This window comes from Protomyctophum bolini (assembly GCF_963924005.1).
Source record: "Protomyctophum bolini genome assembly, chromosome: 3".
In the NCBI taxonomy this organism is placed as follows: Eukaryota; Metazoa; Chordata; class Actinopteri; order Myctophiformes; family Myctophidae; genus Protomyctophum; species Protomyctophum bolini.
In genome coordinates, this window is record NC_137864.1 from 48,495,720 (window position 1) to 48,523,686 (window position 27,967).

The window sequence follows — 27,967 nt, forward strand, 5'->3', positions numbered from 1 at the left end:
GAGAATGAGACTAGCAGGACACTGCCAAAGACACCAAGAGCTGCCAGCCAGTAAACTAGTGCTGTGGGAACCAACACACGGGCACCGGTCACGAGGACGTCCAACGCTAACATACGTGGATGTACTCAAGAACGACGCAGGAGCGCAAAGTACCAACGAACTGGCCAGATGTATGGAGAACCGGGATGACTGGAAACGACGATGGAGGGCTCGTCTGAGGACGACCTAGAGAGACTAACCTGTGAATATCAGGTTTCAGTGTGGTTTTTGAAGACACGTATGTCCACGGTTTAATTTCACATCTCCCTTCTCAAGACTGTATATAAGCCTAAATGTTACATTGAAAACGAAATCCTAGCAGCTTAAGTGCAAGACCACATTGTATACGCTGAAACAGCTCTAAAGCCAGAGTTTTTGTCTGAATCAACTTTGTTTGTGTTTGTTTATGTAGGCCCTACTAAAAGAGTGACTTCGAGAGCTTTTTTCAGCGTACAATGTTAAGTCAGTGAGGAGCATATTTTGAATAATCAATTTCTAATCACTGGAGCAATTATTTTTTTATTTCTTGTCCACGTTTGGAGTTACATAAACTTTTATTTCTTTGTCATTTTAAGTACCGGTATAGGCTATACTCAATGATTGATACCATATGAACAATGGTCATGAATTACCTACTCTGGCGTGAGTACTATAAGCTATATAGCAGTTTGTAGATTGTAGTTTGTAGAAGAGATTTGGTGTATAGAGGGAAAATAGGTGATGATTAAGTGGTTAAGTGGTGGTATTTTTATGACCATGCATGTCATTGCATATATTTTTCTACAATACTGCATAAACTGGCTTTATTCGTTTTGCGTTTCTTTATATTTTATCCATATTAAAATAATTTAGTCAGTGTTGGCTAAACATCATTGAGAAGTCATGGAGTTGGATGTTTGAATTTCATTCATAAATCACTAATTGCCTCAGGGGCTATTTTTGTGTCAAATCAATCTGTAGTTTAAAATGAGTGAAAATGCAACAATGCAACACAGGAAAAAAAATAGTAATTGTGCCATGAAGTTATGTTTTGCATTGCCCATCTCAGGCAAGCTTCAAATCTCTGCAAGTTATGATTTTCAAACCACAATTAAATCAATGCGTCCTTCTGGCTCCCATTCATTTCAAATCACAGCATTCTGGGATAATTGTGGGATATAGCAGTTAATTGTCAAGCTTTTATGTATATGTCACTGTAGCCTATATGCATTATGTATAGGCCTACTAGGCCTATGTATTCTAGAACAATTTTAGAAGCAAAATCCGAACAAGGCTATAGCAGGTATCCATGAAGTAGCTGGCAATAAGATACACACATACAATTATTTTCAGAACTGACACTGTCAGTCATAGTATAGGTGCAAAAGTAATTAATATTAACTCAAGAAAGAAACAGTGATGACTCCATCTTTCCTGCAGTGATGATACACAATGATAATATAATATTCCCTAGTCATATATTTTTGCAGGTGCAGTAAGCTACGGTCACGCGCACAGCTCCGCGCTCTCGCGCGCGCCTCGCACCTCCCACTTGTGAACTTTTTTAAAGGGCAAGCCTCCTCCTGTCCTTCAAAAAGCGCTATTGTTGAAAGTCTATCCATGCGCGCCTCGGTGGCTCAGACCTTACTTACGCACACGTCTCGCCTCTTCGTTCGCTCGCTGGCAGACAGAGACAGAACGGCGGAGTGAATGCATGCATTGCTTTGCGTTGAAACATACCTTGACTACACTTTGTGGATGCACTACTGCAACAAGCTGAAAGACTTGGGCTCCGCGACACGCCAATAAAGTGGATAAAAGAGCGGATAAGGGAGACAGAGCGCGACTTGGGTTTACTTTGCCAGGGTAAGTTAAACAAGAGTATGACTTTAACCTACCAATGCATCTGATCTGTTTCATTAGCGAAGGGTTTTATTCTCAGACTGCATGAAGTGCAAGCATGGTCACATACGAGACCTGCACTACAGGTTGCTCAGCGCGCCAATAACCGTTTTAAAGCCATATAGGCCTATTATAACATAATGAAATTGACAAGTAACAAGTTCAATAAACTATAGGCTGTGCAGTAACAGTAGACAGAGTCATCTGCCGCCGGAGAAGCCTGGAATTATGAGAGATTATCAATGTAAAGCGTGTCAGTAATGATCTATTAATTGGTCTATAAATTAGCCTAATTAATTAACTGGCAATGATAATGCTCCTTAGTCCTTAGAGACGCATGGATCTTTAGAGCATAATACAGCCTTAATAGATTTTGATCAATCATATTTTAGTCAGCGCTATAAACTTCCCTGATGATCGGATGAAAGCTTGCTGTATCTATAGTGTGGAGATCTTACAGTGGTTGGTTGATTATTCGTCTTTTTCTTGCATTCCTTTTACCCTGCTGGCGAAATATATAGCAGTGGGTCACTGGTCACAGTTTACCGGCGACAGGACAGGACACAGGGGGTGCAAAGAGAAAGAGAAAGAGAGAGATAGGTAGTGGTTCGAGACGAGTGCAGAAGATATGTGGAAATATAGGATTAGATCTTATCGTTGTTGTTGTTGCCAATTGCTTTATCCCGAGTTTGTATCGGATTAGAGGCAGCTATCTCACCGATAGAAAACGGGGTTTGTTTGCCTTGCTCTTTGAGGGTTTATCTTTTGGAAAAGCTTATTCAAAGTTGGCTATACAACTATTCAAAAAATAATCATGGGCACACATAGTTGAACTTAAGTTGAGATATCACCATGTTTTTATAACAAAAATGATTCAAAGCAAAATGAAAGGATCGGCTCCTATTATAGCCTATACGTTTTATTGTAACGTAAATATATTTATAAAGTATTCATTTTTGTTATCAAATGGCTAGCTATATCAAAACACTGCATGCTGAATGTCACGGACCATTCATTTATCCATCTGTAACCCAGACAGTAAATGATTTGACGGTGTATGTATGGGAAAAGCAAAGAGATTCAGAAGGATGGCCTGTGTACAAGAGAGCAAAGCAAACATTCCTGACTCGGTGTCTCAGCAATTTAATTAAGGTTGGGTGAGATGCTGCAGCGTAGCGAGCACTCCCAGATCAAGGCCTGACCCCGGCTCCCCCCGTTTCCAGCTTGGACTAATCCCAAGGGTCATCTAATAAGTGTTTGGGTCATGCCACCATGACAACTAAATGAGGGTTGGACCCCGAAGCAGCAGAGCTCCCCAATCAAGGAGTTAATAACCCTCTGAAGGAAGTTAAGAGGTGCACAGTGAAGAGGATTGTATCAGTGTGTGTTGTGAGCGTATATGCATGTGTATGTGTGTGTGTGTGTGTGTGTGTGTGTGTTTGCATGCGTGGCGTGCATGTGTGCGTGTGTGAGTGCCTGCATGTGTGTGTGTGTGAGTAAGAGAGATTTCAGTTGTTATCAGCGACGATAGGTAAAGACCCTTCCTCTTAGTAGGGCTTAGCCCTGTGGTGTTTACTCTCCTCTATACCACCCCCCCTTTCCCTCCCTTCCTCTCTCTGTGTGTGTGTGTGTGTGTGTGTGTGTGTGTGTGTGTGTGTGCGTGTGCGTGTGTGTGTGTGCATATATTCAGATTTCCATATAGCACGATGCATGAACCCTTCTGGCTATGTCATACAGTAGGTGAATCATAGACAATCTACAAACTCATAGACAATCTACAAACTCATAGACAATCTACAAACTCATAGTCTATCTACAAACTCATAGTCAATCTACAAACTCATAGTCAATCTACAAACTCATAGTCAATCTACAAACTCATAGACAATCTACAAACTCATAGTCAATCTACAAACTCATAGACAATCTACAAACTCATAGACAATCTACAAACTCATAGTCAATCTACAAACTCATAGTCTATCTGCAAACTCATAGACAATCTACAAACTCAAAGAGATTCAGTTTAGGGGTGGGGAAAGGAGGAGACCTGAGGGCCCTGGGCCAGTTAAGTTTTCCTTTTGTTTTCCCCGTTTTGAGTCCTTTATCCTTCACCACGACCTTATCATTTTGACATTTTGGAAAAGTGCAGAAATAGCCTAAAGCAAAAGTGTTTAACCATTGCACCAATTGCTGTCCTCTCTCTCTCTCTGTTAAGGTGTGTCTGTTCAACTTATTTTCCGGCCCACTTTTCTGTGATGGACCGTTGCGCCATATTCCTATTCTTCTCTCAGCCCTCCTTGGTTTGCTGTTAGACCTCCTCTGATTAGCTCCTCTGGCTCTGCTGTTTTTCCACTGCTCTCCCCTTTGTCCCTCTCTCTCCCAATATTTCCCCAATATCTCTCTCTCTCTCTCGTCATGACTGTGGCTGTGTTGCAGCTGCATGTGTAGTGTGTGTGTGTGTGTAGGGGGGATACAGGGCTGAATCGGGAACATTTAAGGAAGTGGGGAGCTTGCAGATGTGCAGACGCCCAGTGTCCAGCCTCTGACTGCTGCTGCTAAATCATTCTGCAGCGTACACTCATGATTATGCCCCATTTGTGCTCCGCGTATGACGGCGCTATACGTGCCCTAATAGCCGACACAAAAGCTCACAAAGCGTCACATCTGCGAGTCTGCCACACGTTGGGAACTTGTAGATAGACAAAGTATAACAATAACTCTAGGTTTAGGCTGCACAGAGCTGACTCACCCGTGACCAGATCCACAGTATTTGGACCCCTCCAGACAAAACAGGGTCACTGTAACCCTGTACAACATGGCCTATACTAACTACATGATAACTACTAAACGGCAATAGTATTTCCTCTGGTTTGTTAGTGGTGCCCTGCTTTTAAGCTGCCTGTTATCGTGTAAAAAGTCGTGCTTCTTTGATGGCCCTGCTGTCTAATTGTAGGTCTTATAGGTTTGCGGTGACTAGATTGTGAATTTGGCTGATGTTAGCGAATGTATGGACGTCGTGGGTGTGTCGTGGGTGAACAGCATTCAATCTATGGTAATGACTGAAGAGGAGAAGTATCTCTAAAATGTGAATTCACTGGGTTGGTGTCTGTTTTCGAAGTTACCGTAAAAAATGTTATGGGGTTTATCGACACTCTTGCCTAAAATATACACAACTAACTAAATGAGTTAGCATGCTCGTGAACCCACGTTTTGTCAACGAGGATCCCGAGGGAGCCGTTTACAGACGGACCCCTCGGCTAGCCCATGCAGGGGGTTGTTAAATAACCCCCCCTCCCTGAATGTGTTGTATAAACACAGCGCTTCGGTAGGAAGGCATAGAGCGTGACACATATAGACTCTTCATAACATTCCTCTGTTCTAGCAGGAGACGTGGGAGCAGAGGAAGTGTCTTAATAGCAGACCTGTGATCAGATTTCATGAGGCAAATTCCAGGTCTCGATATGGGAAAGATGACCTTATTCCAGACGTAACCTCTTCATACACAATTTCTCTAGTCTAGACTCTAGACTAGAGAAATACTCTAGAGGTACATGTTATTATAATTATTATTATTAGTGTCGTCTGCCAAACAGGCTATTGTTATTGGTCTATTTTCCTCTCCTCTGACCTACCTAATTGAAGGCACCTTTTTGCCCCCTATGATTGGACAATATACGGTGACATCACATATGTGAACTATGAACTAGAAGGCCGCACGATATGGAAAACATTTCATATCTCAGTATTTATGGAAATTGCCAAATATTTGCGATATCGATACACGATATTACCCTTAAAATGTCATCATCTATATTTTAAGTGCTGCAACATTAAAACCAAACATTATTCAAAAAACTGCATAATAACAAGTCAATATCACCACGACATGTCAACGATATATTGATGGTATATCATATTGCGATATACCCATGCCTTTTTGCGATACTGACATTGTGCATGTTCATATACCTCTATAACGATACAACAGCGATATATTGTGCAGCCTTAGCTTACTCGCAATTCCCCAGGATTGCATCTTTATAGTTATGTATTTATTATTATTATTGAACGTCCTAAAAATGTAGATATATCACTCAAAAGCACTTAAACCCTATGCTTAGTTGACCTGGGACCTCAGGGGTCTATAAATGCCCTTTTCCCTTTACACATTATCTCTTGATAATCTATCCAAGATAACATAAGTGGTAGCCTCATGTTTTCTCAAGTATTTACAGTGTTTGTTCTACCCAAACAATAGAGAGTATAAAGGTTTATAATGCATGCTTTCATGTATTGACACCTGAGCTGTATGCTATGCAGTGGATAGCTGAAGCCCCCTCCCATCCTCTCCCTAAAGCAGTCAGCCGTAATCTTTACCTGAGGCAATGGGAGGGAGGATTTATCAGATTAAGGAAACCCCACCTCCCTAAACTACATCTATTAGAGGCCCCCACAGTGCCCACACCTCTCTCCCCCCCCCCCCCCCAGGGCACATATTCTAGGGCTAGGCCATACTCTCACACACACACACACACACACACACACACACACACACACACACACACACACACACACACACACACACACACACACACACACACACACACACACACCCCCCCCCACACACACACACACACACCAGAGGTTGAGACAGACAGACATACAGACAGACAGACTGACTTCAAAGGGCCAACGTTTGGGCTTCAGATCTGTTGTACAAAAGAAGATGAGAGCAGCCATTTGACTGACTGAAGGGATCCAGGCCTAAGGGTTACAATGGACGCACACGTGCACCGAGTTCCAGCTCGTGTACAACGTATTGTGAATTTATGCATCTGGATGGAAGACAGGTTACTGGCCTGAGGCGCTACTTTACATACTAGCTGTGTGTCGTCGGCATCAGATCGTGTTCCTTTTACAAGTGCACGCACGCACGCACACACACACACACACACACACTCTGTTTAAGTTTGTATGTGTGTGCATGGTGGTTTGTATCAGTACAGTACAGATGTTCGTGCTAATCATCGATATCAGCGTCCTTTTAATTGCTTATTTTGTTTTTATTGGTAGCCAATGTGTAGCCTGGCATGCTTTTCTTCTACCAATGTAGTTAGATAATATGTGCAGCATGATGTACCGCGCGCACACACACACACACACACACACACACACACACACACACACACACACACACACACACACACACACACACACACACACACACACACACACACACACACACACACACACACACACACACACACACACACACACACACGCTTAGAGTCACCTCTGGACTGGAGGCCTCCCTGCAGTTGGCAGGGGATTAAGAGGTCAGAAGTCAAAGGGGGGGAGGAGGGGTGGTGGGGTGTTCACACGACCAGTCAATCTGGAGGCTATAGGAAGTGATGAGGCAGAAGGAACAGTGACCAGGAGAGAGAGAGAGAGAGAGAGAGAGAGAGAGAGAGGAGGGGGGGTCAGGGAGGGAGAGACATCTACAGTAGAGGTGGAGCTGTTTTGCTGTGGTTTTGGCTCACGCAGCTTAGAGATGAATGCAGTTAAGTACGGAGAGTCTTTCAGAGTTAAAGTGACAGTGTGGATTTTGCTAGCGTGGTCTCTATAATGAACGGCAGCAGAAGATAAAGTCAGTGGCAAGCTGAGTGCTCAGTTGCTCCTTCACGACCCTGGCCTGGCCTGACTTGAACCCTAATACAGCAAACATGACCTTTATATAGTTTTAGAACCTGACCCACACCAACATCGGCCCATACTCCTATCTAGACATACAGATTTATTTATTGTGCTGATGATCTCTAGACTTGCAACGTGAACACTGACGTCCCTATTCTGGGGTGAACATACAGTAGCCAATTCACAAGCTCACAACGCATTGCAACACAACGCTTTGTGAGCTTGTAGATCCGCTATGTTTGGCAAAGATATTTGGTGTCGAGGGAAATACTAGTGGACCTCGTATGGATTCCTGCAGTGGATGAACGGCAGCAGAAGATGAAGCAGTGGCAAGCTGAGTGCTCAGTTGCTCCTTCACTACCATGCACACACGCATGCACGCGCACACACACACACACACACACACACACACACACACACACACACACACACACACACACAGAGAGAGAGAGCAATTTCTAAATGACCCCAAGCTGAAAGTTTTCATGTTTGGCAGCATGGTGTAATGGTGTGTATGCCAGTACCGATATAACTGTGATAAGGATATCAGCCACTAAAATTGTCAGACTAATAAATCAGTTGGGGTCTATAGCTGTAAACATCCAATCCCCAGGCATGTCACATGAGACACTCAGCCTGATGACAGCAACCGTCTGACCATGTTTTTAGACCACAACAACCCAAACACACACGACAGGCCTCTAGCGAAGCCAACGTGCTGCAGCGTGTTCAGGAGTTTCACTGTCATCTTTTAAACTAGAATCAAACTAGAATCAATGTAACCATAGGTGAGTCCCCCAGGGATTTATACTAGACCCTCCCCTCTCCCGTTTTCACACTATATTAACTGATAATAGCCGTTCTAAAAGCTCACAAAATGCTACGCGTAGGTCTGCAATTTTTTTTTGCTGAATATTGGCCGCAGAAAAGGGAGGCCAGTCAAGTGAATGGACAACTTAGATAAACCTGTGATTTGAAGGTGCACAGGGGAAGGTAAAGGCCACTATACACACACAGTACAATCAGTACAATCATTCAAAACATAAGAGATGTATAAACATCAAGCTTTAGCAATCCGTTTAGAACCTATACTACACTAATGTCACACCGTAGAGACTTCAATTCTTCCTGCGTTTTAATTTCCCCTACACTTGACTCGGCACATTTTCACTTCCTCTGCCCACTGAATCCACTCCCTGGTCGGGGCTAAAGCAAAGCGTGGCTGTGGGCGAGCTTGTGGTCTTTTTAATTTGGACATCTTGTTCACAGATGAAACTCAACAGCCACTTCAAAGAGATGGCAGAGGGATCAAAGTTCTGCTGCCACAGCATTTTAAACGCAACAGCGGGGGAGGAAGGAATCAGGCGTGAGATTGCGCGTGGGAGATTGTGCGTGTGTGTGTTGGCACGCGCACACGCGTGTGTGTGTGTTTGTGTGTGTGTGGGGAGGGGGGGTTGCTTGTGTATGCTTTAGAGAGAGAGAGAGAGAGAGAGAGAGAGAGAGAGAGAGAGAGAGAGAGCAAGAGCAAGCAAGATAGACCATGGCCGCAAGACATTAATAAAGCAATATGAATGATATAAAAAAGGGCGCAGCTTTAGAGAAAAAGCAGTATTCATTTCCTCATGTCTATACAGTGATGGCGCACTACATTAGCAATGGCGCTCCGCTAAACCAAGACATTCCAACAACACAGACAGCCACTCTCCTGAGCCAAGACAAGCATGCAGCCCATAGCCTGCCCCGGGCCAGTCAGCTGGAGGAATGGCGGACAAGCCCTCTGATAAAGGCTAGACTAGTCAGACTATAGTGGGCAATTATCCAGTCATTTGAACACATTTGGCCATCTAGACAAGATGGTTAGTGTTTTGAATGAAATCTTTACAGAGCCTATAACCAAAGCCAGATTCTTGGGTCTGATGCAGATCCAAAAAAAGTTAAATAATGGCAGATATATGGACCAAACTGATGTATCAGGAACACATGCTGAATTTTCATAATTTGCAAGTAATATGATTGATATGAGGATTGAAGATTGCATTAACAATCATGCATGCGTTTCTGGATTTAATATTTGCCATTGTTATAATATTATACAATATCATTTGAATGGCTGCAGGAAGGACTTGTGGGCTATGTGATTATGAATGTACCTTAATGTACAGTACATGGTTGGTGCCAGCAATATTCTTAGAATCATTTAAATGTAACTCGTACAAACTACACATGGTTGGTTCGAGCAACAGTACATTTGTAGAATAATTGAAATGTTCACAATCATTCACACAACTTGTAGTAGCTTTCGGTATCTGAGGACCATCTACTGTATTCATAGCCTCGGTACCCAGGCTTTCATTTTCGTCCGTGCAAAAAATGAAAGCCTGGGGAAACGCATTGGCCGCTCTGGTCTAGAAGTGGGAGTCAACCCTTCCAGGTTGGAAGGTCGCTCCAAATTATGTGACGTATAGTAGCGCTGCACTAGGGGGGAGAGGAGGGGCCGGGGCTGACGGACAGATCGGTGAACCAGTCAGGGCGTGAGCAAAACTCATGCGCGACCTGCCCCTCTAGACCAGAAACGTAACACGTTAGCTTCAGGCTATTGTATTCATAAATATACTGAAAAGTTTTGATTTGTAAAATAATTGTCCATTAGCGATTTAATTTAAATCTATTACATTTTAAATGAACTGATTACATTATTGAATATAGGTTGATTAACTGTTGCACACCTAACGTTCAGTTCCATGTTGTAATGATGTCAGCAGGCTGCTCTATTTCTGTAAAATATCTATATTTATCTTCCAAGACAAAACCACTTTAATCAAGTTATCTGCACACAATCTAATGGGCTCATTCAGTAGGAATGTCCTTGTGTGTGTGAGTGTGTGTGGTGCGTGCGTGCGTGCTGTACACCCACCCTCCACCACCCTTACAAAAACACAACAACATCAGTTCCTTCCCAAACACCCAGAGGAGCCTGTGGCTCGTTCCTTAGCCGTGTGTCAACACCTAGTCTCCAGTGAAGCGTGTGATGGCCTCTCCGTCTTCCACCCTCAGTGTCCAGTTACACTCCACGGAGCCTTGTTCTGCCCTGCTGCTGATCTGCCATGAAACCACGCTTTCTTGGTGTTTAAATGTGACCCTTGACCCTCGTTCGAACTGGCGATGATGCTAAGGGCTTTGTTAAAGGGTAACGTGAGCCGCTTCTCCTGCAACATAACATTGGCATTGGTCACAACGTGATACATTTTACGCTCACTCAACAGCGTGACGCGACCTAGCTATACGGCTCTGCTGAAATTGGCTGGACGTCGCTGAAGCTAATTTTGAGTTAAAGTCAACTCAAAACCGTTTTGAGTTCAAATATATAACCTACATTTTCAACAAAGATGTGAAAGTGAATATGTACTTTTTGCTGCATGTGTTGACTTACAACTGTCAGTGTCATCATAGGCACGTCTGTGCAGCAGTGCAACGAGACGTTTTGTGTATAGATGTTGGTTCGGAACTGGAACCAAAAAGGCTGGTTCCGTGAAAGCACCAAGGTTCCAATAAATAATCTAGAACGGAACCAGTTCTAATTAGAAAAAGATGTGATTTTTACCTCTGCATGCCACAAGTCTGTTCTTCAGTGTGTCTGAACAGGAAAGAAAATGTGTTTGCATGCATGTGGTGGTGTCTCCATAATATTCAGAAAGACAGGAGATGAATGATGGTATCGGCACCACAAACAGCTCAATGTCAGGTCCTCTGGTCCTATAGCTCAATGAGGCCTTTGTCTCTGGACAAAGCCTGTTTGTTTTTGGAACAAACCCAGTACAGATCATTGGATTTACCAACCAAAACACAAAGCTCCAGTTCAGTTTCAACTAATTGATTCTTCTTCTAACAGAGACAAATGTGTGTGTGTGTGTGTGTGTGTGTGTGTGTGTGTGTGTGTGTGTGTGTGTGTGTGTGTTTACTTTCAGGGGTCTGTCAGGAGTTTAAGTAAACAGATATGTGATAGAGTAAACAGTAGAGGCTCAGTAAGCCACTCGCCTCTCACCTCCCCTCTCCTCGTCCATCACATGCACACACACACACACACACACACACACACACACACACACACACACACACACACACACACACACACACACACACACAGGAAAGTCACTAAACTTTACTGATGGCTAACTCATTTGTTATTGATAAGAGGTGTGTGTGTGTGTGTCTTCCTGCCAGGTCTGTGCAGTAAATCTCTCCACACTGTCTATAGCGTCTAGCCCAATGCCGGGTTAACCCTATAGCATCTCTATTCTGGCCATGTCATAATAGGAGGATATTCTGATCTACAAGCTCACAACACGTGTGTGTGTGTCTGAGTATGCAGAACAAGGCTACATTAGGCTTTAATACTGGGCCCAGTGCAGACGCAATAAGGAGAATGACTTTGACTGCTGCCGCGTTGCTCGTTTTTAAACTTGAGCTCACTTAGGAACTCGTTCAGACACACCTTAGTCTTACAACTAAGATGGGATGTACATGGTATGCAGTTGAGCCCTTACAGGTACCTTCCTTTACACTGTAAGCTCCTTCATGTAGTCCTTCCTTATTACTTGGGCTGGGCAATGTAGTCCTTACTTCTTACTTGGGCTGGGCAATGACATCAAATCAGAGTCACCATATACTTTGTCAATTACGATGAATAAATGAGTATTTTAAAGAAATTGTGAAAATGGAAGATCTACAAGCTCAGAACACGTTGTGATGCAACGGGTTGTGAGCTTTTAGTTTAGTAGTACTCTTTTTGCACGGCACCATTGTGCAACAAAGTATAATACAGGGCTTAAGTGGTTAGTCAGACTAATCGATTATAGTCGATTATAAAAACATCTATTAGAATGTTTTGTTTGTTGTTCTTACTCACTAGGACTACCCAATCTAGTCCTGACAGAATAGAAATTATCGGGGAAGTGTGTGTGTGTGTGTGGCAATCTGCTGCTGGCACACCTGTAGCTGAATGGAGGAGACATGCTCATTTCCAACTGATGAAAGACAGAACTGGCCTGTAGCTCAGAACACGAACACACACACACACACACACACACACACACACACACACACACACACACACACACACACACACACACACACACACACACACACACACACACACACACACACACACACACACACACACACACACACACACACACACACACACACACACACACACACACACACACACACACACACACACACACTAAAGTTCATGTCGCTTCACTGTTGTCAACATGTCTTTTATCACTTCGAGTTGATAAACAGGTAATTCTAAATGCCACACAGCTGTGGGTGCACATGCACACACACGCGAAAACACACACACACACACACACACACACACACACACACACACACACAAGGGGGCGTGGGCACACACACTCAGACGAACACAAACACAATCTTCGCTTAAAACATGTACTTACATGTTACACTAATGAACCATTCAAAAACAGCACCTCATCTTCATCACAGTGTCATGCATGGTATTCTGTAGTGTATTTCATCTTCATATGTTGTGCATCTGCATGGAGCTTCATGAATAATTATTGTGGGATGATCATGGTTAAACTAAACGCGCATTATTACGCGCACACACACTGGCATTTACATCCTCAGCGAACTCTACAAATCGACCCGTAAGAAATGTACTAACTCAGTAAAAACGTCTGAGCGCAATCGTGAGATACTTGATATGAATTAAATGCTGAATTTCCACATTCAGTGCCAACATAGCTGGCATCTCTATCATACCAGAGCCATTCACTAAAACAACTCAGGCGTCTACAGGACTGCCATGCGGGCCAAAAGTGTTCACTTAATCTGCCCTGGTGTTAAATCATGACAGGCGTCTGTCTGTCTGTCTGTGCAACACTTTAGTACTACCAACAAGATAGATTATCTTTAAAAAAAAAAGGGAATTCGCTGTGCACCTTCATCCTTCTCGGATGATGTTGGGGACTCCATCTATGGCTATTCCTCTAGTCTAGTGCCACCATTAGGCCACATTTTCCACTTGCTTTCTGTTTGAAAACAATGGTACTTTGTTATTTCACAATACAGTACAGTACAGTATGTGTTTTAAGTAACATTTTTACATCATTTGGGGGCTTTTAAGATGTAATATCAATGTGAGAATAAGGAGCAGCATTGCCTTATGTTATTGAGGCTTTTAGACTATTTATTTTAATACATCTTGTTTATCTGAACTGATGCTCCACTCGGCAGTTGCTGTATTTGATGAGTTCCTTTGCTGCGAAAGTGTCACATTATGTCACACACTTTTATATTTGTTGTCTCTCTCCCGTATCCTCCCCCGTCTGTCTGGTGCACCTAAAGACCATGAATGTACAGGTTGTGTTATTCGTGCCCCTGGCAGATAAAAGACCCGATCTGTCTCTCTTGACTGTCAAAAAGCTGACAGAGATGAGCACTGAGCAGTGAGCCCCAGGCGAAAGCTGTCAACACTACAGGAGAGGGAGAGGATGAGGAGGGGGTGGGAGGGAGGGAGGAAGGGTTAAGAGAGGAGATGCGTAAAGAAGGGGAAGAGGGAAGTGAAATTAAGAAATGCTATAAGTCTCAAATGAAGATTCTTCAGATACCTCAGAAAGGATTAAACATATTTAATGCCACACTGCAGTGTGGAATGCAGAGACACACTGTCTGGCACCATATGATTAGTTCGTCTTTGACTTGCCTACGAAATGTAATGATACAACGGGCTAGGTTATGTACAGTATGTAGTACCGAGTGTGCGTGTGTGCGCAATAAGTACAATACACTCACATATTTATAGCATGAGTGTTTCTATTTGATTCACGACATATATTTAGTAAAAGGCAAGCTGATGACGCAGCCCTTTGTGTTGTGCTATGTGCTTGCCATTGTTGCGCTGACAACGTGTCAGCGTACGCATCGATCAGTGTGTTCAGGTTATTGCTCACTATATCCCATCCTTTTCCTTTCCCTCCCTCCACCTCCTCTCTCGCTGATCAAGCTCTGGTCTGACAGTCTGACTGACATCACACACACAACCCCCACAACTTCCCTCCTTTGACTCAGTTTCCCCCCCCATCATCCATTCCTCATTTCCCCTCTGTCCGCCTCCTATGTTTAACTCCCATTGCTCTACTTTTCCTTCTGCTTTTATTCCACTGCTCTCCTCCCTTCTCCCTTCAGCTATTACCATTTCCCTGCACTACCGCCCCGGTGCCCTCCTTCGCCCCCTCCTCTCCCTCCTTCTGCATGTTTCCATTCCTGGAGGAGGGGGCCCGCAGAGTGCAGACAGACGGGGTAACGTGAGCCAGGTGTGTGTGCGACTCGCACTCCGCGAAGCCTAATTTACGGTTCGACGTGCTTGGCTCCTCTGAAGCCTTTGTCCCCGCCTGCCTCGTTCTGACATCTCCAAACACTGACACTTAACCACATTAACCACACTTCATCCTTTTAGAAAAAAAAAGATGACGTTTAGAAGATTTAGAACACTTTACTGGGGTCTTTATGTGGGTAATATGTGGTTTTAGATAATTTAGATTTTAGCTCACTTCTTTCCTGAACTACAATTCCCATAATGCTTTGGTCAGGGCTCAAGACTAACTTTTTTCACCACCGTCCCGGAACCGTCCCAAAATACTATTTGAACCGTCCCGAAGTAAATGTATACCGTCCCGGGATTTTTTTTTACAAAAAGCACCACTCAAATTGTGAAATTAATAAAATAAAGGTAAACCAAACATACAAGTGTCAAAAATAAGTATATACCAAAGTAAAGTAAATAAAACAAATCAACTTCAAACAAAATAATTGAAGTTAAAACCAACAAGTGTCCCCGGCAGTTACAGTATTCCTATTGTAATAGAAATACAATTAAGCCAAACAAATAATGTACTGCATGTATTGAATACATGCAGTACATTAATTGTTTGGCTTCATGTTTCTTCTGTAGATAGACTGATTTAGTCAAAATGCTCCCAGATGAAAAATAGGGCTTGGTTAAAAATGTTAATCGAATTAATCAGAGGCCTTGTAATTAATTAATCTAAATTAATCACATTTTAATCGCATATCAATATTCGACCTGAGAACAGTGATTTTTATTTTCAAATGGATTTTGTTATTTTGGTGTAGGCTATTGATCAAGACCAACAGATAACGTGCAGCAATGCAGGTATATGAATACTCAAATGTCTATTACATGGTTGGCATGAGAAAACAAATAAAAACAACTTTATTAGGAGGAATACTAAGACGAAGGATCAATAAATAATAATAATAAATACAATCAATAAAAACTGTGGAATGAGAGCGTTTTGGTTTTGGGGTGTGCACTCCACAGTGTTGGGGCAGCAATTCCAGAACAATCTGAGCATTATAAAACATCTGTTGCTTCAGATGATTATACCAACATATTATTTAATGTCGATGCCAGCTAGCAAGCCTAGCATGGAAGCTAACGTTAAACGTTGGTGTAGTGTAGCCCCATGGGACCTTTCTGTGGCACACAACCATGGTCTTATCCACGCTTCCAACCGATAGTTTTTCAATCTAAATGTCTCATCCACGGGGCAAAAGCAATATAATTCCTATGATTCCGTTGGGTGAATGTAGTGTGTGCGTTGTTGTTGTTGTCAACGGGAGCCTGAGGCATACTAGTTTGGTCCGACAGAGCTTTGTTTGACGGCACGGCAAATTCTCATGCTGCTCATGGCTGCACACGAAATGCGCATTTTCAGTGTAAAAACTCCTCTCGTCCCGAAACCGTCCCGGATGAGATACATTTACGTCCCAAATAGATATTTTACAGTCCCCGGGACGTCGGGACGCCGTTAATCTTGAGCCCTGGCTTTGGTGCACTGCTCCTCCTTGTGGATAGGGGGAGGGCTGTCTTACAGGGACAACATGTAGTCCAGGAAGAAAGTGAGCTGCTAAAATCTAAAATATCACTAAAACCACACATTAGTATACATAAAGACGCCCAGGAAAACGGATTGTATACAGTCACAGCCCTAGTACGTGAGAATAGGGGAAGGAAATCAACGTTAAATGGAGATGGATTTCTGGCTTTTTATTTGGCTCAAGAGCTTGTAAAATGGATTGTTGGGAGATCCGGTCTTCATTTTTCATGTTGCAGGGCCCTGCACTGCCATGCTTTTCTTTTTCCAGAGCCTATGTGATACGTTCCTTAACCACTCGGCTGTCAGCAACATGACAAATGAAGACGGGATCTCCCAACAATCCATTTCACATGAAGCTCCTGAGCCAAATAGAGAGCCAGAAATACACCTCCATTTGACATTTATTTCCTTCCCCTATTCGCACATAGGGCTGTGATGTCATTGTAGCTAAAAAAAAGAATACAGAGCTTATACATAAGTGGTTAACTTGTAAAACACTTGTCTGAAATCCTTGAATCTGGTTTTGATGATATGCCTGTGCTGTATGTGTTTGTGTCATGATGCCGTTGGTGTTTATATTATACCTGTACATTGCTGTGTGCGTGCGTGCGTGCGTGCGTGCGTGCGTGTGCATGTCACCCTAACCGTAGGATACAGGGTTCTGGGCGTGTGGCGCGGAGCAGCTTAGCGTCTGCCTTGCCGAGTTAGGTTTCTGCCGGAGCGTGTCAGAGTTGTACTGCTGTGGTAATAGTGTGGAATGTGTTGTTGATGGATTTGCTGCAGGGCCCCAAGAATAAAGGTCAATAGTTGTCGCAAGGCCTTGGAGAATGTCTTTACTGTGTGTGTGTGTGTGTGTGTGTGTGTGTGTGTGTGTGTGGAGGGGGTGCTTGTGCGTGTGTGTTCTTGTTTATGCATGTGTGTATACTGTGCACGTGTGCGTGCGTTTGTGCGTGTGCTGTGAATCTGCCCATGCCTGTACTTACTCAGTTCTTGCCACTCAACGGCAACGGCTCTAAATATCAGATTGCAAGCTTTGCTCGCAGAATCTTATAGCTCTAGGTTTTTTGGGGTTAAACTCTTCTTAATGCAGGTTTAAGTTGTTAAAGTGTTTGTACGAGCTAATCTTCATAGGCAAGGCGTAATGGGATATTCCACTTTGGGGAGTTTGACGGGCGGCTGGGGGTGCAGTGGCGGTTGTACCAGTGAATCATGTCCCCGTTGCTCTGCATAAAAGTGAAGTAATCTCCTTATAGACCCACTTTCCGACACGATTTACGACCCTTTCTCTTTGCGCTGCTCAAACCTCCATATCTTTTCTCTCTGCCCTCCCTCCTATATACAATAAATTCTCCCCACCACTACCTTCCTCCTCCATCAACTCACACGTTTGCTCCGCTCTCTCACCAGACTTTCCTCCACCATTTCCAGCATGCTTTTATCCATTCCAAAGTGTCTTACAAGCGCCATGAGTGAGACCCATGCAACCAACCATTGAGATGCACTCCATCTCCTGACATACAGTACTCCGCTCACACCTCATTCTCTTTCTTTTCCTTCCAAGAGTAGGAGTTGTTTTGAAGTTTCAAAACTCAGCCCTGAGATATGTGATGAGATAAAAGGGGGAAAAGGGGCCTAGAACTGGAGGTCTGAAGCGTGCAGTAACATTATGAAGTACATAAAGATGTACTTCATAATGTTACTGCACGTTTCAGACCAGTTCTAGGCAACACAAAATGGGGGGGGGGGCTTTTTATTATTTCCACACAACAACTAAGGTATATTAATGACATAGTAAAATGTTGAAGGTTTGTGGTATTCCCCTGTGTTGTTGTAGCTCTGATGAAGGACCATTTTCTCCAAGCAGGGGATTTTCACATCCCCATGCACACCTCACCATGTAAGCATCTAACAATCTTAACAGTCTTGCCACCAGCATTAAATCGCGCATTGCCAAGGTTTTATCGCGCTTAACACTTATTTTGAAGAGCCAAATATCTGTAACTGCATGTTCTCTCGCTCGGTGCGCTCTAACCCGGCCACAAGTATCACAGCGCCTGCTGTCGGCCGTTGAAAACGACATTCATTGCGCCGATTTGGAGATACAGGCATTTGAACGCGGACCATTGAATGCAAGTGAATGCGCGTGCATCTTCAAAATGGCCACGGCCGGCCACTGTCCCACTTGGACTGTTGTGCCAACGAACGGTGGCTAAACGATACGATCGGATCAAAACATGGATTAAAGAATATAAACCCCTGGATAATGTAGCTACGTGTCTGGCAGGCTAGATGATTAATTTAACACCGTTTTCTACAGTTCTTTCTGTGTGTTAAAAAGATATATTACATATACTGTAGACTCAACTTAGGCTCTTTGATACAAACTATACAAACGGTTGTATTGAAATTGACATATGTCTTTGAGAGTGTACAGTATGAGACAGTCTTTTATGTCATGTTGCTACTTGCATTGGTCCTCTATAGTTACTGTGATTGTGTGAGTTTCACTTCACACGTCTGTCATGTCCCAGGATCATCACTGGCTTACTGTACACTGGTTTGGTTGAATGGAGGTAGTCCTCAGCTAATTTGTGACTTAATTTGTGACACTTCACTCTCTGTTGCTCCCTCAGCCTCTCCCTCTCTCTCTCTCTCTCTCTACTATCAAGAAAGAGGACAAAAGTTTATGTGGGGCTCCCCATGTCATGGTGAGAGATGGCTGCAGAGAATTGTGGGTAACAGAATCCAGCTGTGTTGTGGAAGTATTAACTGCGCATACATTTTGACCGCAGAAGAATCTGTGCACGAATGTGTGCGCGTGTGCAACGTTGTACATGCATGTGCGTGTGTGTGTGGAAATGCACATGTGCTGTGCTTAGCATTTCTTTGGGCTGTTGCAGTGTACAGTACACTGCACAGTACCTGTTTCATATCACCAGTGTGTCGACAGAGTTTTTCTGTCATCACATGGCCTTATCTATATTCATACAAATAACTGAAGTATTCCAGATGTTTGTGTCTTTGTAGAAGAGCCAAGGCACCCATACTGTATTTAACAGCTCCTCTTGATGTGTCCTCAGCATAACTTGGGACTATAAATCCATATCAAATGTAATGGCTCCACATGTCATTAGACTGACCAGAGGCTCTCTTGTCAATCGCCGACATTTACACCAGACTAATATGCACGGGTGCAGAGTAGACTGATCTGTCCCAGATAGGCATTGTGGGCAGACCGGGGCACCCATAATACAAAGGAGAGAGCAAATATAGAATCTAATAACAAACAAAAAAAGGGACAGAGCTTGTGAAATTGGCCTGATTGGCCCTAAATTGAATGATTATGTTAGCTGCGTACACGTAGGCATGATACTATGATTTGTTGTCTGCAGATGAGCACATGCTCAAGAACAACACAGGCTCGCCTCATTATGAGGGTGAGGCGTAACCTAATAACTATAGCGGTTTACTGGTCTATTTTTCCTCTATCGTGTGTTAATTATTTCCACGCTTTTCAGTTATCCTCTGAAGACCTAAGGAATTGTAATAATAACTTCCCTCACCAAAGTTCCAGAAGTATTTTTTATTCAGGTCTTCATTCTGTTGCGTATGTTTGTTGTACAGCCAACAAACATCCCTTCAATTTAGCAATGGATCTCAACCTATTTCTCTTTTCTAGCGCATGTACAGTCAGTGTACTGTACAGTCAGTACCATAACTGTACCCGTCAGGTTGTTAAAATCTGGGATGCACACAGATGAGTGGGTGAAGAAATTGCCGTCATATTGGCTACGCAGGCACTGCATTTGGCCTGCCATGCCTCCAGGATGCCCTTGTGTTTGCCTGTTCCAAACCGTTAAAGAACTAATCTTACCGTGCACAATCCAACTCTTGCGGCACGTGTTTCTGAAGTAACAGTTGCAGAGCAGACTGCAGTATGCTCACGCAGTCCAAAAGAGCAGTTGGCCTGTCAAGCAGAAATTAAATCTGTCATCACTTCACGTTAATCTTAGGCTTGTACGGGAAAAATATGTCTAAAGCGAAGCCAAATTGCCTGTGGAAATTCACAAACGGAAACTTTGCAGCTATCTACGTATGGTGAATCATTTCCTTTTTAACTCTTGTGTATCTCTCTTTTTCTCCCCCTTTTTTTCATTTCACTCATTCTTCCTGTCATTCCCACTATTCTTTCTTTCATCTTCTTTCTTTTCTGAAACACAGCCCATTTGTTCATACTATACTGATTCTATTCACTGCCAGTCTACAGTGACATGCCAACAAAGACACCCTAAAACCAATAATAAAGAGAATAACGAAAGAATAAACAAGTTTGCCTATTATTTGGACTTCGTACAAACAGTATTCCGGATGCCCTTCAGGGCGTAAGTGTGCCTTTAAACCAAGACGTGCTCCAAACAAAAGACGCCATGTGTCTCCTTTGAATTCCCTATCAATCATAACCAGAATTCTCTGACTCACATGCTGCAAACAAGCTGTTTGTGTGTGCGTGTGCGTGTGCGTGTGTGTGTGTGTGTGCTCGCGCTCGAGCCGGCTGTGGGTGTGTGTGTGTGCACTGTGCACGCACACATGTGTGTGTTTGGCTTTGTGAGAATAATAGTGATGATAAAAACTGAGATTACTTGTACAAATGTCCTTCTAGCTGATCAGACAAACTGGCTCGGTGACTCTGAGGTTGTGTTGCCTTTGTTAAGTTCAACGCCACAGGTGTATGCCTGCTGGCTTTTAACACTCGGCTGTTAATCCAAAAGTAATTGACAATCTGAAACTGGTATTACCATTTCTCAAATGAACAAAACAAACAAAAGAACAAGAAAACAGAATCGCACCATCATAAAGAGATTGTTTTGACAAGTCTGTCTCGTATTGACTTGTTTCTTTTTTGCTTTTACAAATAAATAATTTTCAATTAATTTAAACATGATTTTAAACCAAAGCGATATACCGGTACCTTCTTCTAAACCTCTAACCAACACAAAATAAAAAACTATAGAACTTTAATCTAATCTAAACTACATCACGATTCACCAAATAAAAAAATAGAACTCTAATCTAATCTATAACTGCTCTAATCTAAACTACATCAAAAGGTTGCTTTTACAAAAACCTGGCACCAGTAGCTCTAGTCTAAACAATACCCACAACAGAGTTGTGGTTGGGAATCAAGGTGAGTCAAACTTCTTGGTAGCAAGTCAAACAATCAACTTATCAACATCAGCATGACAACATTGTATACCTTCAGAAATGGTAACTGAAGGAGGGAATGGCAAAGTATAAAAAATCAGAAATGGAACAAGTCAATCATGGCAAGCGAGCAGCTATAGGGGACACCATATCCAAGTACTAACAAAGTACTAACAAAGGTGTTTGGTGCCCTTAAAGTGCCTTGCAGAGTCGAACGTAATCCGTTTGACTCCCCCACGCAAGGAACAAAACGGACTATGTAGAGGCCTTAAGTAAGAAACCCCAACCAATCATGGGAAGGGTCGAGGATTGCCACCCAGCAATCAGCGTAGTGGCTATAGGCGGCACCTGGAAGTAACCGCGCACACTCAGAAACACTCCGACACACTTCCACAGACACACTACTGTACCGACACATGTACTGTAACACCTGTAACACCTTGAAACAGTGTGGAAAAACATGCTATAAGACATTAGTTATAGTTAGCGCTATACGGTATAGGTAATCACTACTATGCTGTTTATTTTATCTAAAATTACTGCATTACTCTAAAACAATTAAGTCATTTAAATATCAATTTTGAGAGAAATGGTCAAGATGTATATGTACTGTAAGCTATGTGACAATGTATAAGCACATATCAATGGTCTGGTCCTTTAAATCTGTTCCGTAACATGTCATGGCTACAGCATGTAACCTGATGATCAGCGCGCGCGCACGCACACACACACACACACACACACACACACACACACACACACACACACACACACACACACACACACACACACACACACACACACACACACACACACACACACACACACACACACACACACACACACACACACACACACACACACACACACACACACACACACACACACACACACACACACACACACACACACACACACACACACACACACACACACACACACACACACACACACACACACACACACACACACACACACACACACACACACACACACACACACACACACACACACACACACACACACACACACACACACACACACACACACACACACACACACACACACACACACACACACACACACACACACACACACACACACACACACACACACACACACACACACACACACACACACACACACACACACACACACACACACACACACACACACACACACACACACACACACATCACCTGGCCCCAGCTTCCCCTATACTCTTTTTTTTCTTGCTCTTGATGAAGATGGATTTTCGAGGGATATTGCAAATTCCAGCCATGCTGGGCCAGCTCAGATCAGGCTCTCTGTGGGTTATGAGGGAGAGGGAGATGAATGGAGGAGACAGGGGAGAAGGAAAGGGGTGGGTGGTGGGGGGGGTTTAGGAGGCATGGGGCCGGAGGTACGCTCCTGGCTTTAATGAAACATCTCGGGTTTCTCTCTTCAACTTCCACCCCGGGAGTCTTGGAAAGGGCAACAGGGGGAGAGCTGGAGCACAGGGTTCATATGGACACAGAGCAGGTCAGAGAGAGAGAGAGAGAGAGAGAGAGAGAGAGGAGGAAGACAGTGGAATGAAAGGGAGAGAGGAGAGGCTGAGTGACAGAGCGCTGTCATGCTTGTAATTCAAATCACTTAGTATCTGTACACGCATTCAAATTCGCAGTGTTCATTTAACTCGAGAGTGAACAAATGTAACCAAATGGAGGTTACATTTGTTCACATTTAGAGTTACAAACGGATAAATCAACTCTTAGGATTTTACTGTGTACATATATTTCTGTTAGGATTCGAACCCATGTCCCGCTATGCCTGGTGATCTTATACGGAAAGGCCATTTAGGCCTAGAGGGTATTATTGCCTTTTGAGACTCCTGTGGTCAACCAGTAGTGGTCCTCCCCGACCACAGGTACATTTCTCAATAAAGCAGGTAGACCAACTACAACCACATCAGTATAACTGTTAGCTATCGTATGAACATATAACATATACCATTAAAGAAACGTGTATTCACTAGAAGAAGCTACCTCCTCTACCTCCTCCTGAGCCATTGCTGACCTTTATACATGTGTGGGCATTTGTGTGCTTGCGTGTTTGTGCATGCGTGCATAAATGTGTTGCACATTAGGCCAAGACTAAACCACAGCCTTGTCCAAGTGAAATTTCAACCCATCTCCAGAATAGGAGTGAGTGTCCACAACCAGGTCTTAATCAGAAATGAGATGCGGTCCCGATAGGACGAGACCTCGAGTCTTTCCGTGGAGAGGAGATAGGGTAGAAGTTTGCCTCGCCAATTACATTCAAAGGGTTTCTTGACCTGAATCCATTGCTTTCCATCAGATATATACAAAACCTCATTTGAACCGTTTAGAATTACCTCTGTCTGCATTCACGTGGAACTGTAACGCATTGTTCACTTATCCACTGGTAACTCCAACATTCTACAGTTGTAACCAAATACCGGTAGACCTGGTCCATTGGGTTACACTTGTACACTCCAGTTGGTCCCATAATATAACATTACAACGTAGATATTTAGGTGACGCCTCGAGGGATGCACCGAAAGGGAAATTCTTGGCCGAAACCGAATACCGAATATAGGAAACAGTTGGCCGAAAACCGAATACCGAATATCCGAATATGATTAATATTATATATCTTTTTTCCTACCATTGCTGTCATGGCCGTACCTTAAAGCTACCTGATTTATGGCAAAATAAATGGTTATGGCAAAACTTAACTTAAATAATAATCACTATTATGGGTCCATAAAACATTTATTCAGCTCTTTTGAATGCATTAATTGCATACACTATTCGGTGATATATTTTCTGCCTATTCGGGCCGAAACCGAATAGGCCGAAAATGCATTTTTAGCCATTTTCTGCCGAATATTTTCTGCGGCCGAATATTCGGTGCATCACTAAGAGAGACTTTTCTTAATGTCGCCAGTTATTGAGATGAGAAACTGGAAGGAGATCGACCTGCAGGCGCTCCTCAAATGAGGTGTGATCAAAGCTAGCTTCAGTTTAGCCTAAATATGTCCAGTGCTGTTTGGAAACGTCGAGTCTGGGTAAGAGTCAGAAGTAAAAGTCCTCATGCAAGGCCTGTTTATTATTCCAACACTGATTCGCTATCGCTGAGTTTAAGAGCGGGCTAAAGCCTTTCACACTGTTTTCTTTTGAGTTGAGTGTTATGAATTCTTCATAGTGCCAGATATAAGCCATTGGATGTACGCAAGTCCATAGAGATCAATCGAATGTAAACACTTTGTTAACTTACTTAATTTCCTCTTTCTTTCTTTCTTTCTTGCTCTCCCTCTCTCCCCCTTTCTCTAATTTCCTGTATATGGCGCCCATGTGTTTGCTAACGTGTGTGGGCGAGTAAATGTGACTGCGGATGTGATTGAGTGTGTGTGTGTGTGTGTGTGTGTGTGTGTGTGTGTGTGTGTGTGTGTGTGTGTACACAATGTTTGTATGTAGTAACTGTGTGGCTGTGGGTGTCCAGCCATTTTAACTGAGACTGGGTTTCACGGGCTGGAGACTGTGCCATAAACACAGGGAAGAGGCAGAACACGCTTCTCACTTACCCCAGATTAGGTCATACTGGGTGGGCTCTGCTGTTGTGCCTTTGCCAAGCAGAGAGCGGAGGTGTGTGCTCGTTTAGAACGTTTACAATGTTTGAGTGGGCAATAAATCAATCAATCAATAAAATCCAATTCGAAAAGTGAATAAATCATGATTTTACGAACTGTTCAATCATAATCCCTACTGTCCCTATACATTTAATGATTTCCTTTTAATGACGTTAATTCTTAAAAGATTATTCTAAATGTTTCAAAGTTTCAAGAAAAGTAGCAACTCCCACAGTGCAGAGCTATGGGACACTATGGTGCATACCATAAAGTATAAAGTAATTGAAATTTAACATTGCAATGGTTAATATTCACCGTTTCCCTCTTTTCTTTCACTTTCAGAGGCTTCCAGGCTGAGACCACCACCATGCCACCCTTTGTTCTGCTCCCTCCCATCCTCCTCCTGCTGCTCCTCTCCTCGGGCGTGGTGTGGTCCAGTGACTGCCCGGCGGACTGCTCCTGCATGGCCCAGGACTCCATCTTCTGCATCCAGCGGCGCTCCCCCACGGTTCCCCGCGGCCTCCCCGCCGCCACCCGCCAGCTCTACGTGTTCCAGAACGGCATCGACACGCTGGTGAGAGACGACTTCACGGGCCTGGAGGAGCTGGAGCTGCTGGACCTGAGTCAGAACGAACTGACGGAGGTTCCGGACGGCGTGTTCGAGACGCTGTCCACGCTGAAGAACTTGGACTTGTCTTCGAACTACATCACCCATGTTTCCAAGGACTGTTTCTCGGGGCTGGTGCAGCTGGAGAGGTTGTATCTTCACGCCAACCGCATCCAGAGCATCCATTCGGAGGCTTTCGAGAGTCTGGACATGCTGCTGGAGCTCAAGCTCCAACAGAACCAGCTGACCTCACTGCCAGCCCTCCAGCTCCCCAAGCTTCTACTTCTGGACCTCAGCTCCAACAACCTGCCAGCCCTAGGCCCGTCCGACCTCCAGACCCCCCACCTCGAGTCCCTCAAAGTGGCCTCTCTGGGGCTCACCTACTTGGATGAAGATCTGATGGCTTCCCTGGGGAACCTCCATGATCTGGATATTTCCCAAAACCAGCTGGTGGAGATCCCCCAGGCTCTGAAACATGGAGCCGTGAAGGGCCTGATCAGGCTCAGCCTCGCTGCCAACCCCCTTGGGGAGCTCAGGACAGAGGACTTCCAGAAGCTGGTGGGACTCCAGGAGTTGGACCTGAGTGGACTAAACCTCCAAGGATTTCCCCAAGGTTTCTTCCAGACCTTCCCCAAGTTGGGACACCTGACAGCAGCCGAGAATCCCTTCAACTGCCTGTGTTCTCTGGCCTGGTTTCCCGTCTGGCTGAAGGACAAGACTGTGGATCTTGGGAGACCTGAGGAAACCAGATGCCACTTCCCCCCAGTCAACGCTGGCAAGATGCTGGCGGAATTGGAGCAAAAGGACTTTGGGTGCCCGCCTACAACAACGGTGCTGAGCAGCTCTCATGGGGAGGAGAGCACTCCTGTGCCCCCACAGCCCACCACCTCCCCAGAGACCACCCGTACGAATGCCATCCCTCCGCCCAGTGACAACCCTCCTTCCAAAGCAGACAACCACCCACTTCCACCAATGCCACCAGCCTCCCCTAGCTCCACCAACAGAGAGCATGAGGAATATATGTGCCCGCCAAACATCTGTCTCAATGGTGGCACGTGCCGCTTCGACCCCCTGGGTCAGCTGGTCTGCATGTGTGATCCGAGGACCTCTGGCCTCTACTGTGAGAATGTGGAGGACATCCCTGAGCCGCCAAAACCATCCGCGACAGAACTCTCTGAGGTTTCCCTGATGACGACGCTGGAACCCGACGCCATCAGCTCTCGCCAGGTGACCTCCACTTCCATCCTCCTCGACCTGCACCGCTTCATCGAGACGAGACCCCACATACGCGGCATCAGGCTGACGTACCGCAACCTCTCGGGGCCCGACCGCCGGCCCATGTTCCTCAGTGTCCCGGCGTCCTACCCAGAGTACACCCTGCGAGGCCTGCGACCCAATTGCACGTACTCCGTCTGCGCCAGTCCGCTGGGCGAGCGAATCAACTCCCGGGCTAACAACGGCTCCGTGGAAGCGGGGTCGTGTACGGAGGCTCGCACCGCAGGGGTCCAGGCCACGTCTTCGGAGCCCTGGGCCATCGACGACCCGGGCCAGCTGAACTACACCCTGGTCCCTGCGCTGGCCGCGCTGGCCCTGGTGCTGGGCGTGGCGGTGGTCGCCGGGGCGGTCGTCTGCCTGCGGAGGAGAAGGCGGGCCAAAGCGGACATGGAGCTGGAGCTGGGCCCGGCCGAGCCGGACCCCATGGAGCTGGAGGGAGTCAAGGCCAGCATGGAGAACGGAGGGAACGGGACTCTACCCCACAAGCAGAAAGACATCGAGCGCTGTCACACGCCCCAGGCAGCGCCCCTCCCCTCTCAACCCAACGGGGGCTTAGAATATGAGGTTCCGCTTATGCAAGAACATTCGACATCGAATAATAACGTAGGGGCCTTGAAACCTTCTTATTTCTAAGACTCCATGCACTAACTTTGAAAGATGTGGTCGAGTGGACTCTCATGTTGGAGCCGAGGTCACAGACAA

At 44.6% G+C, this 27,967-nt stretch overlaps 1 protein-coding gene across 1 annotated transcript; it reads left to right on the plus strand.

Annotated features, from left to right (window-relative positions):
* The first annotated feature begins 1,629 nt into the window (after nt 1-1,629).
* vasna (vasorin a) lies at nt 1,630-27,967 on the plus strand. The gene is made up of 2 exons (XM_080755730.1): nt 1,630-1,884; nt 25,726-27,967. The coding sequence occupies exon 2, from the start codon at nt 25,751-25,753 to the stop codon at nt 27,896-27,898; it is 2,148 nt and encodes a 715-aa protein (XP_080611856.1). The 5' UTR covers nt 1,630-1,884; nt 25,726-25,750; the 3' UTR covers nt 27,899-27,967.